At 33.3% G+C, this 16,651-nt stretch overlaps 2 protein-coding genes across 2 annotated transcripts; one reads left to right on the forward strand and one right to left on the reverse strand.

The window, feature by feature from the left end:
- Positions 1–848: 848 nt before the first annotated feature.
- LOC101252218 (protein EMSY-LIKE 3) lies at positions 849–7,494 on the reverse strand. Its single transcript, XM_010323836.4, has 10 exons — positions 7,048–7,494; positions 6,074–6,288; positions 5,879–5,988; positions 5,522–5,774; positions 5,222–5,422; positions 5,068–5,136; positions 3,688–3,927; positions 3,537–3,605; positions 3,392–3,455; positions 849–1,251 (listed from the first exon to the last, which is right to left on the reverse strand). The coding sequence occupies exons 1-10, from the start codon at positions 7,073–7,075 to the stop codon at positions 1,217–1,219; spliced, it is 1,284 nt and encodes a 427-aa protein (XP_010322138.1). The 5' UTR covers positions 7,076–7,494; the 3' UTR covers positions 849–1,216.
- Positions 7,495–10,366: 2,872 nt separating this feature from the next.
- On the forward strand, positions 10,367–10,984 carry LOC101252717 (histone H3.2). Its single transcript, XM_004229307.5, is given in 1 exon segment — positions 10,367–10,984. A coding segment is annotated over 1 exon segment (411 nt). The 5' UTR covers positions 10,367–10,433; the 3' UTR covers positions 10,845–10,984.
- The last annotated feature ends 5,667 nt before the right edge of the window (positions 10,985–16,651 follow it).

Consider the following 16,651-nt stretch of genomic DNA (forward strand, 5'->3'; position numbering starts at 1 on the left):
TTTACCTTTTCAACTGCCCTATTATTCTCTCAGTACTTCAATTGTATTTACCATCAACAGAAAAAATTCTTCTATCAAGTAATATTGGGACTTCATATTCTAACTTCCTCCCTCCCTCCATCTATTTGTGGATTTTATCAGAGTGGAAGGGTCAGGATTTACTGTGGATAAAGAGTATGATTGTAGTGTAACTCAAAAATTCATAACAATGTATAATTGTCAAGTAGAAGAGTGACATCGAGTTAATAGTTTTTAAAATAACAGTGGATCCTATATATTGTATCGAATATTCATTCCTATCTATTGATAGCAAGATTCACCCTCATACAATTAGTTTGGGGGGTGAGGGGGGGAATGGGGGGCTATTCACCATTCAAATCAAACGAAATAAGTAGTTGGGGGTGTTCAACCACTTGATGACAAGGAGACAGGGTTAAAACCAGCCCCTTATTTCCCTCTTTTCGACCCTATCACTTCCATTCAAGGGCAAACCGGCTTCCCTAATATTAACCTCCTTAATTTATCGAAAAAACTTCTTTCTAGCAAAGCTTATCAATACTTTCTTATATGTCCTGTGAAGCTATTCCCCAAAAATCTAAGAGTTGAGTGAGTCAATCTTCCTAGAGAAATCTTGAAAAGGAGTTTCTAAGCATAATTGAGATCAATGACAATCCTTTTCCTTCTCTCTTCCATTTCTACTTGGTTATATGACAAAAAAAAAAGTTACTTTTCTGTTTTGGTCTTTAGAAATTCCTCTATAATTAACTACTCTTAGACTATTCAAAATTTCAAATACAAGGCAAATAATACTATTACAACTAACACCAATCAACAATGAAATGAACGACTTAAGAATAGTTAAGCTGTTCAATTTCCCAAATCCAACAATAAAACCTTCTTTTTTACATGATCACACGTTAAATTGCTAACATTTAATTTTACAAGAGTACTAAGCTGCCACTAGATGAAACAATAATCCAACTACAAATAGGGCCTATGCAGACAAAAACTAGAATGCAATAATATAATGTTAGCATAACTTCTCCTTCAGCATGACATTTTACAACTGACCTAAAGTCATTCTGTGTTTCATAACATATGGCGAACCCATCTAGAATACATGTATGCCCCCTTAGCTCCATTTAGCTGTTATTGCAGTGGTTCTTGCCACACCTTCTATATACCACTCAGTTACAATAATGGTAGCCCTGTCATGTCATTCCCGGTTCATTGCTTGCATGAAATGCTCATCTGCAGCAGAAACGCAGATCAATAGAGAACGGGATTATGGGGATCAGTTATCGGTAGGAGGTGACTTGTAGGTCAATGAAGTTGGTAAAAAGCAGATGCTGAGAGATAAAAACACATTAATCTTCATTCTTTTTTCCCAATACACAGTGATTGTTGTTATAATATTAATTACAAGTGCACTTTTTTTTGTTACAAGTATACTTATTACAACCTGATCAGTTGTAATCGGTATAGCACTGCTATTACGTAAGAGGTGTTCCAATAGTGATTACAGACTATTTTCCATGTAACCTTGATGGGAACACACAACAATCGCATGCTTTCATGCTTCACTAAGAGAAGCCAACAGAAAAATTAAAGTTGACGAATCAAATCCTCGTCCATGCATTCCACATGATACAGAGCTAAACTTTTACTCCCTACTCTTCCATCTTACACTTCTCAGTCTCTAAAAAATCACTAGTGTAATAAATACTGTCAACCGGAACCTAATTCCTGCTATGGTGTGCAACACAGCTATAATACCATTTAACACATTGGGCTTCAACTTTAACTGTTTCAAATTTATATAATTCTAGTACATGATAAATAGTATCTGTCTTTATGTGCTTTTGTGTAAATGTTCTTTTCCATGTCATTTATTTCATCAAATTAATATGTTTCTAGTTCCAAGGGTGAGGGTCAATGAAGTAGGTTGAGAACCATGAAGTCTAAGACTTCAATTCCAGCAGAGGCAAACAAAACTAGGTGATCTTTTCCTATCTGTCCAAGTCTTAGTGGACAGAGTAACCCAATTTCTGTGCTAGTAGGAGGTAGCATGTATCTTATAAAATTAGTCAAGGTGCAAACAAACTTGTCCGAACACCAAGGTTATCCCAAAATATTAATATGTTTCTATGTCAATATGTAACATTAAAGCGTCCGTAACTTGAACTTGAAAAAAACTAATATGTTTCTATGTCAGATATGTATTTATTTGTTCTTAAAACATGTCGCATTTATCTTCTCTAATTAACCTGAACGTGAAAAGAAATAATATGTTTCTATGTCAGATACGTATTTGTTCTTAAAACATGTACGCCCTTTATCTTCTCTAATTAGAGGAGTGAAGCAAAAAAATATGATGTTAGATATCATACTTTCCTATGATGATTGAAATGGGAAACTTACTTTTCTAAAGATACAATTAGACAGGAAACAACAAGAAAATATCAAGTACCATGGAGAGAAAATGCAAAACTATGTCCAGCAGGGTATTTCAATTTTCATTCACTCCAAGGACACAAGTTATAGAAACATACGAGGACTTTGATATAAATTACGCCATTACTGTCAGCAAGGGAACTTATCCAACATCATTCAAATGGGAAATTGTACAGCAAGTCAGAAGTATTGAGGGCTAAGGACACAAGAACATAGACAAGAAACAATCCATTCTAGTCCCAACAAAATGACAACTGTATAAGGCTGTATTCCTCTACTTGACAATCTAGACTCCTTGTAAGATAGAACGAAGAGACACATTTGTTGAATTGTAAATATGGCTTTAACACAACCTTTCTGCTTATGTTACCTTCTCTCAGAAAAAAAAAAAAGGAATGGCAATGTCCCTAATTTTGGAAGTACACTGATATTCCTAAACAAAGATCTTGTCTTAAGTCCTTCAAGTTATGCTTATCTGAAATCATAAGTCCTTGTATTGAATTTAGGCCACTTGTCCTAACAACGTAAAAAGTCCAGCTCAAATTATGGTATTAAAGGTATCAAGAAAAAGATCATTCCAAAATCCACATAAAGTAAAAGGGAAGCAGAAAGAAGAAGGTCTACCAAGCTAGTATTATATTTCTGTGTCATTTTCTGTCTTGGAAAGATATTTTTTCAAAAATGCTTTGGATTTAAATCACGGGAGGTAAATATGGTACTCCTGGGGATTAATTGAATTTGACCTCAAATTGAAATAAGCCTAAGCCAAACAAGTAAACTTTTAGGACTTAATAGGAACTCAGACTTCGAAAGAATCAAAGAGTGTTTTTTGTTTATAAGTTGAGAAGGAACATCGAGTTAAATTCTCCAATTGAAATGCACTAATCATGATGATAAAATGAAAAGAACATGTAGGAATGTTTTGGCATAGGCATACCACTTTCTCCATCAGAGATTTCTCCGAGTCTTGAGATAGCCTCCAGAAGTGCTTGCTCATGCTCCTGCATATTATTATACTTAATTTCCTTTGGCACAAATGAGCTAGAAGTAAGCATAACTGGGCAGGTGACTGTGCCTCTAACCTTTAGTACTTTTTTCGCCTTCTCAACTTCCAAAGGATCTGGATGACTGGCGCCAAAGACCCTCTCCACCTGATGACGTTTGCCAGTGTATGAACAAATATAGAAAGTGTAACATCTAAATGCGCAATAGATATTAAACTACTGTGCTCACCTCTTTAATCAGTGTGTCTGTGTGAAGTAACTGGATATCATCAGATCCTTTCCTTCCTCCATTCTGTGATGGTGGAAAGCCTTTTCTGGACTGAGGTTTAGCCAACCCCCTTCCCCTCCCTGCACCTGGACCACTATCACGCCCTACAGGTCTATTCACACCACGGCCAGATCCACCATAATTTCCATGACGAGAAATTCCTGGATCTTCACCATCCCACTGAATATCTTCTGGAGAAATCTGTCAAAGGAGATATATAAGTCTGATCCTTTCAAGATAACTGGAAGACGAAAACTGATAACCAAATGATGCAAGTAAGGGTAACAGAAAAAAAAATGAATTATATAGAGGAGGTTATCCAGCTTCAGTTCACATTGGACCATGCATGTACCAAAGAGGTATTTTATAGCTTTTCTATGGATATCATGCTAATAACAGACTGCATAATGAGTTTGAAAAAGTCCTTGCAATATACAGAGCAAGCCATTCAGCCAAAATCTACACCTTATTAAAGTTTTCCTACTCCATTAGAGTAACTCCGGAAATTATTTATTGAAGAAGCAGCAAATATAAGGACTTGAACTGATAAATATGGATGACGAAAAGTAAATTTCACGAGGATACACATTAGAGAGAAATTTAATTTAAAGACTTGAACTACTTGATAGTTTGATAGTCATCCTCTTGAGATTAAGTACACCACAGATTATATGTCAGCCCACTTATAGTCTCATACATAAGTCGAAAATTAGGCATAAGCAAAATGTTCTTGGTTTCTCTACTTCTTCCTCAATATATTAGACCCTTTGGTTCCCATTCTGTTATATAGAGGAATTTTTCTTTCAGTGCATACTCCAGAAGACTTGATAATGGACCATCTCTCATAATGCATGGTGTGAACTTATTTATAAAGTATCTTCAAGAGTACATGCAGTAAAATATTAGCCTTGGTATGCATCAAAAAGTTAAAGCTATAAGAACATTTATGGAAAAGAGGTTCTACGTAGAACACATCAAAAGCAGGGAAGTTATACCTTCAAGAAAAAATAAGGTGAAGTCATCCTTATACAGGTTTTTGCCCTCTTCCCAAGGGAAAAGGTTCAGATTGGAAAATTGGAATCATCCTTAACTTCAATACAGAAATACCTTGAATTTATTTGCAACTGTTCCGTAATAAACTCAAACTTCTAATGGATACTTTAGAGGACGCTTGACCACATCAAGCCAAGGAAAACAACGCATGCAGTGTTCAGAACGGTATAAAAGCTATATTTCTTGGTACATCCACCCTCACAAACCAATAAGAAAAAAGAATTTTCCAGCAGGACAGCAAAAAAGGTAATCAAAAGCTCCATGGCACCAGAACATAGCATCCATTACCTCTGAAAGATTGACCCATTCCCATGTCTCATTTGCAGTACTCATGTCATAAACAAGAGCATGTCTACCCTGAAAATGTGCACCACAAGATTCATATATTCAACCACGAAAAGAAAAAAAAAAGTAAAGCTTCAAGCAATAAAATCATGTATACCTCAGCTTTGTTATAGTCAGTAATGACTGCCTCATAAAAATTATTGTCATCAGGCCATCTAGTCCTTACTTTCCTTCCAATCAATGAATCAACTGGTGCTTTAGCAGATTCAGAAACCCGATTATCGAGTTGGCCTCTTCCAAATGGGCCGGAAGGCGGATACTGCATTTTCATTGAAGATGCACCAGGCATCATCTGTCCCTATGAATAGATGTGCAACAGGAAATTATTCAAAGTAAGAGAATAGTAAACCATGCACTGGTGGACTGCACAGGATAAAGTATAAAACATCAGACATACAGATTTACTTTTTTTGCCCTTAGGCCCCATCATAGGCCCTCTCTTGGCAGCAGATGAAGATGGCTGGTTTGCAGCAGCCAGAGCAGGTGGGTGGAAAGTAGGAGATGGTCCAGCAAAGGACTGTGACGGTAAAGGTGGAGCTATCTTCTGTTTCTTCCGTGAAGCTGAGACAGAAGGACTGGGTAATGGGTCATGAATAGCTTGACCAGTGCCAAGCATACCAGGTTGCTGAGCCCCTGATTGTCTCCACTCCCTTCAACCAATAATCAAAAGCTAGCCTTTAGAACTTTGACAAACTCTAGAATACAGGAGATTCGCTAAACAAATTCAAGATAGACAAAGTGACCAAGAGCTAACCTTATTCTTCTGATGACATCATCAGCATTAACTCTACCAAGAAGTTCTCTATGTTCTTCATTGGACAATCTTAACTCTTTTCTTAACTCCGTTATCAAACTTTCTTTCTCCTGAATAAAATATATTCATTGAGCAATCATTTAAACCTGATCAAGCAAATGCACATATTAGATTTCATGGTATGACAAAAGGTACCCAAGAAATGGCATCAGCTTGAGCTTTAAAGGCTCTTAGAACCGAACTGTATGCTTCTTGCTCAAGCTGATGGATTTGAGCCTCCATGTCAGTTTCACCATACATCCTTTGGTAGGGTACAGAAGCCATTACAGCAGATCTCCCATTTCCATTCATGCGGCCACCACCTCTTGGAATCCTATTTTGATGTGATGGGGGGAGGTCATCATCTGTTCCTGCAATCACCCAACAGGTTCAGAAAATCAAAGTACAACGAACACCTGGAGTATGTATACTACAACAGAATATATGACAATAACCCATATCAGCACTGTGTGACTAACAAAATCATAAAAACAGATGAGAAAAAAGCACTAGGAGTAAGGACCAAGAGGCACTGTGGATTTTAATCCAACAAAAGAATTTCTCATTTTCAATGGAAAACTAAAAACAAAATTGCAGCTGAAGTGACAACTTTTATAGGTCTAAAATGAGATTTAAACTTTTATTCAGTATCAAGATCTTGCGGCAGACCTACAAGCATTTGAAGACTGTCCCAAAGCTGCAAACAGGATAATTAACTGCCAACTCTACTTTACACTTTGCTTCTCTACAAAAAAATAACAGTTTTTGCAAGCAAGTTTTCATCATTTCATAACAAAACCCGATAATTCTCAGTTTAAACTTTTCACTGCAAAATAGCTCAGGCAGACCCAAAAAAAGACCAAGAAATTGAACCCATATTGACAACACCCAGAATCATGAAAAATTTTAACCCCATAATTTAAACAAGAAGGCAAAAGAAAAAACCCTCAAACAGCACATACCCAGTACCTCAATCGCCAACAGCTCAAAATTCCAAGTTAACAAAAGCGGGATCCAAAAAGATCCAATTTTTCACAATGTAAACGCTAATATCACTAACCCTGAACCCTAATTAAGCTACAAATTTCACCAAACTAAAGAAAAATAGATGCAATCTTGAAAACACTAACCACTGCTGTCATACGGCTCGTAGTCCATAGCCAGCTTGCAAAGTGAAACAACCCCCAGATGAAGAAAAACCAAATCAAGGCTTCAAAGGGTACTTTGAAAACCTGACACAAACAATAATACTAAAGCCCCCAAAAACAACGCAATTATGTTAATATACAGAAAATTAAGCAAAACCCAAAATCCGAGTGGGTTTTCTGGAAAAATTTTAGGGTTTGGATTTACGATACAAAGTAAATGGAATGGGGATTGTGTGATTATGATAGAATTGAAGGCGAAGATGAGAAGGAGAATCACCAAAGGCGTATCAGCATAGGGAAAAACGGACGTAAAATAGGTCTATGGAATTTGGTTTATTGGAATGTTTGGAATCCGCAGGATTTGGAAATTTTTATGATGTTTTTTTTTTTTGACCAAAATTGACTTCAGAAGTAACTTTGAGTTCTTCCTCTTGAACTCACAAAAGTAGTTAATATATTATCCACTGAACTTATTTTATTAATAATTTTTTATTTCTTTTTCAGTATATGTGACATTATCTTGTAGATCTAATATTGATTAATTTTTTTTAAAGTTAGTGTCACATAAGACGAAAGGGGTTAAAATATAAGTTTAGGGGGTAATAGGACTTTATCATAATATAAGTGTGTCTATGAGATTTCGAAGATAAATTGAGGGGTACTTGTGCATTTTTCGTAAAAATTTTATTTTTAAAATGCAATATAACTTTGTGATTACACTTGTGTAACCAAATAATTACAAGAAGTAAAGGTTGAGAATGAGAAGGAAATAAAATATAAATAGTATAAAATAATAAATATATTTTTATAATAGCAGTTTATGTGTGTTTTTGAAATTTTACACTCTATGATATGTCAGCGTTTGTGGTGTATTTATTTTATTTTAAATTAGTTTAGGAGGTAACAAAATTATAGTTAAATTTATGTGTATTTTTGAAATTTCAGTCATAATTTTAAAGGTGTACTTATGCATTTTTCCTAAAAAAAATTAGAATTCTACGTGCAGTGTGCCAAAAAGAATTTTGTAAGAATGAGTGTTTTTGCTTTGATTTATTGTTCTTTCTAATGTTAAACTTGTGCTTGCTTTCCATTTGCACTTTCATAATCTAAAGAAGATTCTAAAGAAATTGAAGAACTTGTAGAATTTTTGAATGAGTTGTGCTACTTTATTATCATTTTATGAATATGTACTTTAAATTTTTTTCTTAAGATAAGTTATAATTGTAAGAAGTTATTTGAATTAAGAATTTTTTTTCTCAATCTATTTGTTATTTAATCTGTTCATATATGATCCGATCTGACCCGTTTATTCATTGATATTACTAGTGAGCTTAATTTTTTTTGAACCCCCTCGATAAAGTTTCTGGCTCGGTCACTAGGTGGATGGGGGTAGGAGAGCGAGGATAGGGATGAAAAAATAAATTCTAAAGTTTAAAATATTTTTAAAAAACAAACTTTTTTTTTTGAGGATTCGAGGTTAGGGGTGAAAAATAATTTTTTAAAGTTAGAAAATATTTGTTAAAACCAAACTTAATTTTTCTTGGGGGGTGGGGGGCGAGTGTAATGATGAAAAAAATGAAATTTTGAAATTGAAAGTATTTTTATAAAAACAAACTTAAATTATTCTTTTTAGGGATGAGGGGTAGATGGGTGGGTGACGGGTTAAGGGTAAGGGTAGAAAAATGAAATTTTGAAATTGAAAATATTTATAAAATTAAGGGAAAATGCACAAGTATCCCCTCAACCTAGACCCGAAATTCCAGAGACACACTTATACTATACTAAGGTCCTATTACCCCCTTGAACTTATTTTATAAGTAATTTTCTACCCCTTTTTAGCCTACGTGGCACTAGTTTGAAAAAAAGTCAGTCATCATTGGGCCCACAAGATAGTGCCACGTAGGTCGAAAAGGGATAAAATATTATTAATCAAATAAGTTCTGGGGGTAATAGGACCTTAGTATAGTATAAGTGTGTCTCAGAGATTTCGGGCATAGGTTGAGGGGGTACTTGGGGATTATCCCTAAAATGTGGGGGGAGGGGGAGGGGGACCAGTAGGGTGGGTGGACGTGGTGGAAAGTGAGTTTTGGAAAATATTTTTCTTAAGTTTTGAAGGAAAATCATTTTCTTTAAATTTGAGGAAAATTAGTTGATTTGGAAAACATTTTCCAAAATATTCAACTCAATAAAACATGAGAAAATTGAAAAATATTTTTCTTCATTCAAACACACCGTGAGGGATTGAAATTTTCTCTCCTATTATGTCACGTGAAGAAGTAGATTAAAAAAGAATTCATTTATTCATCTTTTGTATAATGATTTATAATATATATATTTATTAATTTTATAATTTTTTATGGATTTAAATGTCATATAAAAACATGAATAGACTTTAAGATTTTTTTGATTACGCCACTAAATTTTCATATTTGATGTGAAAATTTATGAAACGTGAACTTGATAATATCATACTTTCAATTAAAGACGTTTGAAGTTAAACTTAAACAAATCCACAGTCACAAAAAAATGTCTAAAGTTGACCTAAACAATTCAAACATTTGGCAAATGTTTAGACATGAATTGAATAATACATGAAAAAATATAGTAATTAGAATTACTCTAAAAAAATTCTTTAAAACATGAAATTATATTTAACATGCATCTCAGTTGAAATAATATTACAATTTTATAAGAAAAAATCCATTTACAAAATTGATTAAAAGACTGATTTTTCAAATTGGCTACACCATATAACCAAACAATTTTTTTTTTTGGTCAAAGGTCTTTTTAAAAAAATTGATTTCATTTGTTTATTTGACATGTCAATTTACAACTATTGTTTTGCTAACTATAATTATAAACTTAAAGATTCAAATTTTATGTATTAAATACGATTTATAATATTGATTTATCATATATATTTCTAGTATGTATGTATAATAATATATAGTCAATATATATTTTTTGTATTTTGACTCTTTTTTTAAAAATAAAAATATACTTATATTTGTTATACAAAAATTAATTATTTTAACATATATAATTGAAAGCGTTTGTTTTATTTTTTCTCTTTGGCACTAACCAGTTGGCCAAAAAATAAAGCGAAAAAAGAAAATCCTCGTGGCAAATAACTATTTGTTAATAAAATAGCACGCGGATCGGTATCCTAGCAAACATTTGCTTGTGAGATATCGACCGTCCCACACTAAATCTTTATAATCCAACGGCTATCATTCACTTACAATTTCACAGCCCAAAATTTCAAATGATTCCCTCCTACTTTACTCCTATATAATATCCCTCAAATTCACCATTTTTGACATTCAAAGCTTTTCTCAATTCTTACTTCATCTTAGCATACGATCGATATGGCTCGTACCAAGCAAACTGCCCGTAAATCAACTGGTGGAAAGGCTCCAAGGAAGCAGCTAGCCACCAAGGCTGCCAGAAAGTCAGCTCCGGCCACCGGAGGAGTGAAGAAGCCTCACCGTTTCAGGCCAGGAACTGTGGCTCTAAGAGAAATCAGGAAATACCAAAAGTCAACCGAGTTGTTGATCAGGAAGCTCCCATTTCAGAGGCTAGTGAGGGAAATTGCTCAGGATTTTAAAACAGATCTGAGGTTTCAGAGCAGTGCTGTGGCAGCTCTATAAGAGGCTGCGGAGGCCTACCTTGTTGGGCTCTTTGAAGATACTAATCTCTGTGCAATCCATGCCAAGAGGGTAACTATCATGCCCAAGGATATTCAGCTTGCTAGGAGGATTCGTGGAGAAAGGGCATAGGAATCTTTGTTGAATGTTAGGATTGGTTATGTAAATCAAATTACTTGATATGTAAACCTTTGGTTTAGTACTATTCTGGAATCTGAGTAATGAAATCTTTAGTTCATTTTGTTTCAATTAAAGCTGATGCTCATTCTATGGTCTGGATTATAGTAATTTTCATTTCCTTCTTTATTGCTTTTGCCTTTTGGTTGTGTAGAGTGTACAGTTTTCATATGTGTTTCTCTTCTCCACAAAGTTGCAATTGTTGAATTATTTGCTGCCTTGTACGATTGCTATTGAGGGAAGAAATATAAGCATTTAGATCTCAATTACTGCAAGAAGATTCCCAACTGGTGTTGACACATTTGTTAATACATTATATGGAAAAGTACATCATTTATGGAACCCCATTCAACGAATTAATAGTAGTCTCTGTTTATCATGGTTGAAACTCTGCAGATCCTTTATCTTTTTGAAATTGAATTTGATTTTGTTCTGTTAATCAAAACATTTGGGTTTAATTTGATGTGCTGCAGATGTTGCATTTAAACTGAGACTAAGCTATTTTTTTCCCCAGATTTCATCTCCAGCAAACACAAGGATAGCAAATATAGACCACAAAGTTGTAAGTTGCTAAACTCATTTAAGCTTTTGTGGTATGGATTATGTATATATTCATTTATGATTATTAAATTTAAGAGCTAGAATTTTGTTAGTGAAAATGTGCTGTGATGTTAGGTGTTGGTGAACCAATCTACTTTCAGATATCTTGTCTCCTGCAAGTCTTTCTACATTGAATATGAACTTAGAGCTGATTGAGTTTGTGAAATGTAGGACTATATAAAGGGATGTGTTGGTTAATAGTTACAGTCTTATACGATCAGAAAGCCCTTTCTAACTGTTTGTTGCTTAAATAGGTAATTAAGTTTCTGCAGAGATAAAAAAAGTGCAACTACGAAATTGTTTGACTTTGCTGAATGATATTGATATTATGCCAAAAGAAAAGAAGTGATGGAATCATTAAACTTAATCTATTAGGATAAGTAGTGTTACAGTCATATACTTGCTACAAATCTTCAATATTCACCTGACCTGAACATCTATATGTATGCTATTACAAGATTTGTAAATTGAGCAGCCTTATGTATATTCAAGATTGGAACTTTTAAACTCAGGCAGGTTAGCAGATGGTGAGACCAGAGAATCCAATACCATCCTGATTGCATAAGTACTAGTGTAAGGGAGAGTGTGACTAAACCATAAGATAAAAATTTACAATACCTAAATTCCTAATCATCAAGAAGATTGAAGACTCGGATTAAAAGATAATTTACCTTGGGACATGTCCTCAAAGTAATATCTTCATCCACAGGGAAGTTCAACCATATTGTGCTATGGAAGTATGCATGCCTGGCTTTTTCTTATGATCAGGAATCTTAATGGTGCTGAACTATTTGAACACTGTGTCAGCTCAGAGGAGCCAGCTTTCATGAGCTTTTAGTTCTGATAATCCTTGATGCTGCACAAACTCCACGAACTACAATTAGGGATAGGAAATTTGATCTAAACTTTGTAAATGGTTTTGCCTGTTAAACATCTCCTTGAGCTTATAATATTTCTCAAATTTGAAACCAATCTGCTCGCAGAGGTATGAAATCTACTTGTAGTTATTTAAGTACTAAATACTAATAAAAATAAACAAAGGAAGACGTGCTAAATCATGAGGGGTTTCAGCTCTCAGCCTCACCTGTAATTGCAACTACCTGAACTTACTAATAGCAAGAGTAAAACTATTGATATTTTTTAAGAGGATAAAGATAATAATGAAGCAACTCTGAGAAAAAGGATGACATGCAAAGTAATGCATTTATTCAAATGAAAGAGGGCAACCGACCCCTTTGGAGCCCAAATAGTAATGAGGAACCGCATCAAAGCCAAATAATCAACATGTATAATAGGAGAAGGGAATGAATACTTGATTGATCCTTCGAGCTATTTTTATGAATGTACTTCTTCTATTTCAGAGTAAAAGATCATTCATATATAGAATGGGCATTACCCCACACTAGATTAAAAAATGAAGTGAATACTGATGATACTCTCCAAAATTACAAGACAAAAAGTAAGAACAAAAATTCTGGTGAGAAATTTATAACAACTCGAATCATCATAATCTTCAACACCTTTTCCTATTCCAACAGCGCTTGGGAACAGGAGGGTCATTAGCATCTTTAGGCATTTGACGAAAGTCTACCAATACAATCCGTCTCTTGGCTTCCCTTTCATCTGCTAACCTTTGCTCAAACTTCCTCTTGCTTGATTCAAATTTCTTCTTCATATCACTGTCGCTTTGTGTTTCTTTTTGCATTGGTCTTGCAACTGCAGAGCTTTGTGATGTTTTCTGCATTGGTCTTGTACTTGAACTGCAGTTGCTTTGTTTTGGATTAGGTGGAGGAGCAACTTGTACATTCATCTTCATCAATGGCGGCAACATGCTCTTTGTTGAACCGGTAGTGCACCCTTTTCTCCTGCATTGGGAAGGGGTCTTTTGTGCTCCTCTTTGTCTCTTCTTTTCTATGTGATGATCACTCTCCATCTTCTTGAAACCTTTGTGGCTCTGCTTTTCTCTGTCAAGGTGCTTCTCAAAAGATAAATCAGAAAGAAGTCTCACACGAGGAGGAGCAACTTGTACTCGTTTGGTGGACGCGTTCATCCTCTTTCTTGATGGCATAGTAGTAGTATTATGGGAATGTGGTTTATCCCGTTGTTGAACCAAGTCAGTTTTCTTCAACTCCATGCTACTTTCTGTTTTTGCATTGCAATTGTTCTGTTTCTCCGCAGGAGCAACTTTTACAGACTTGCGGATGACTATTTTAATCTTCCTCGCCAAGGTTTTGTTGCTTTCTGCAGTTATTTGTTGTGTTCCTAACCCATCCCCTTCTTCTTTCTCAGGCTCTTCGACGCTATCTTGATCACCAACATTGTCCTCCATAACCTCCTCCTCCCCTTCATCATCATCATCAGTTGATGTCATTGAGGGATTCATGAGGAACTTGATGATCCCGGCTTTGCGTTTTTCAAATTGCGGCTGATACTTGAATGCACCAACACGTAGAGCTAATTCGATCAAGTTGAAAATATTATCAGGTTGCTCCTGGATCTTGTAACAACTCATGAAAACTCTTTCAATATCCATTCTTCTCACTCGAACAAGAACAACTATTATGAAAGGAAAAGAAAGTAATTTGTTAAAAGTGTAACAAGAAACTTTAACTCATCAAGCCCTTTCTTATAACATTTTTTGGAATTTTTTGTTTTCCTTTTACCGTAAGTTTTAGGATTAGTATTTTTTAGAAACTTATTCCCCCTTTCCAATATTGTTTAGGAGTGGCCACAACAAATTTAGAAACTTTTTCCCATATGATTTAGCAACTCTACGCCTTAATAAATTTTTTTTAGAAATTTTGTGTATTTTCGAATACGGGTTTCCATTTTTTCTACAAGGTTGGAGAGCCTCTTTTGGTAACTCACAAATTTAATAACTTTTTACTTTCTTCAACCTCAAGTAATCATAAAATTTAATGATCCTTTTTTTTTAATCATTTACAAAAAAAATTACCATTTCACATGTTATCATACATAGTTCAAATGTGATTTTTTTTTTATAAAGATAAAACTTAATTGTTAAGTTATTATTTTTTATATAAATAAATTAATATCTTGGATTTTAACAGATTTTTTCACTTTAATTTTGTATAATTAGAGTCGTCAATATGGGTTAGTTTTGTTTGACCGATCTGGTCTAATCCGGGATTTAATAGGGCTGAGTTATGATTTTTGGAGCCTATTTGAGAAAAGAGTTTTTTGACTCGGCCTGAATAAGCTTGCTGATTTGTGGGACTTGAGAAATATCAGTAGGGCCGATTTGTGGGCCAATAAAAATTAATTAAAAAGTATAATATAATATTAAAATTTAAAATTAAAGAGAGTTCAAACTCAAAACAATTAGGTTAATATTTCTATTTAAATATACTTTTACTTGAAAAAAAACTTAATAAATATTATAAAGATAATTTTAGTTATGATAAAAAATTAGTAACATTAACATCATGTAATATTGTTTTGTCGATATTTATGACAATATTTTTAAATTATAATTTATAATTTAATTTAATAATTCTAAAATAATATAATTTTAAATAAAGTGGACTGACCTGGCAAGCCTGTAGTCCACGTACTTGTGGGTGGCCGGCCGTTTTTTAGCCCACACTAAAAATAAGCTAGCCGACCTGACCCGTAAATGTCGAAGCCTGTATGGGTTAGCCCGAATAGGGTGGACTAGCATATATTGACAGCTGTATGTATAATACTCACATTAACATTAAGTTAATATTTAGTTATTCTCTTTATTTATTTTTACTTGTCATATTTCACGTTTTGAGAGTCAACTTTAATAAACATCTTTGTCATACTAAATAAAAATATTAATAAAATGTTATTAATGGTATACTTTTATTTACCCGTCAGTTATTAAATTTTCTTCGTTAGAATTTTTGAATAAAAAGATGTAAACCTTTAATTTTCCCTTTATAATCATCAACTCAAGAGCTTTGCTTTATTCTTTTATGAAAAAGTTTTAGTAAAATCATATCACTAATATTAATTTGTCTATCATTATAATTTAGATGATATAAAATTAAAAAATAATCAAAATATACTATCCAAATAAATACAATGAGGAATACAATTAGTTGATTATTTGAATCTAATCATTTTAAATTTTATTGAGAGGAAACAACACAAAGCACACTAGTATTGATGTTAATTACATGTTGAAACAACAATTCTAATTACAATTTTTTGCCAAAAATATTAATATATTTTGGAACATTTGAGTCAAATTAGATATAATTTTTTATTTCAAATACATTGTAGTGTATTCAAGGATAAATTACACTATCTAAACTATATTGGCTCTTTCATTCGCATCTGTATATTTATTTTAGAATGCATTTAAGTAACCAAATGTTTATATTTGGATATTTAGTATCAATTTTATGAATATCTGTGTCCATAATCAATTTCATCAGTGTATCTTGTATTAAATATTTAGTGTTTTTGTGCATAAATAAACATATGATATCGAAAATACACATATTTAGTGCTAAAATACATATGGTGATACGGATACATTCATCAATGTATATGTAACATAAATACTTTAATTGGGATTTAATAAATACAATAAGAATATTTGAATGTAGTTTTCCTTTTTTCTTTATTATTTTTAAATGGTCATCCTTTGTTGGATTAGCTATTTAATTGAGCTGTAAATAATAAAGTTACTAGTTTGACGTTACGTGCAAAATATCATGACACGTCAAATTTATTTAAGAAGCCACTATAATCATATTAAGTATTAAAATGCATGATACGTAAAAATGACATGTTTCAGCCAATCAAATATAACTGTCTATTCAATATAATTAAAAAAAATTGCCCTTGTCACAATAACTCAGGAAAAATAAAAATTAAGATATATCTTGTGCACTTTGAGGAAGAACAGAAATAGGACATTCAACAACATAATGCACTCAAAAGACCACAATAGTTTTATAAAATAAAATTTTAAAAATACTCTACTTAGTTTTAGATATACTAATTATTCAAAAGACATCAATAATATTTTCCGGCTAAATTATAGCCCGTGAGATATTTTAATTTCGATAGATAACTTGAAGATTATAGGCAAGAAAATAGATTTTTGGGTCAATTATTGACCCAAAATCAAATTGATCTAATTGGTTTTAAATAGACATACACAT

Source organism: Solanum lycopersicum, chromosome 1 (assembly GCF_036512215.1).
Source record: "Solanum lycopersicum chromosome 1, SLM_r2.1".
Classification (NCBI taxonomy): domain Eukaryota; kingdom Viridiplantae; phylum Streptophyta; class Magnoliopsida; order Solanales; family Solanaceae; genus Solanum; species Solanum lycopersicum.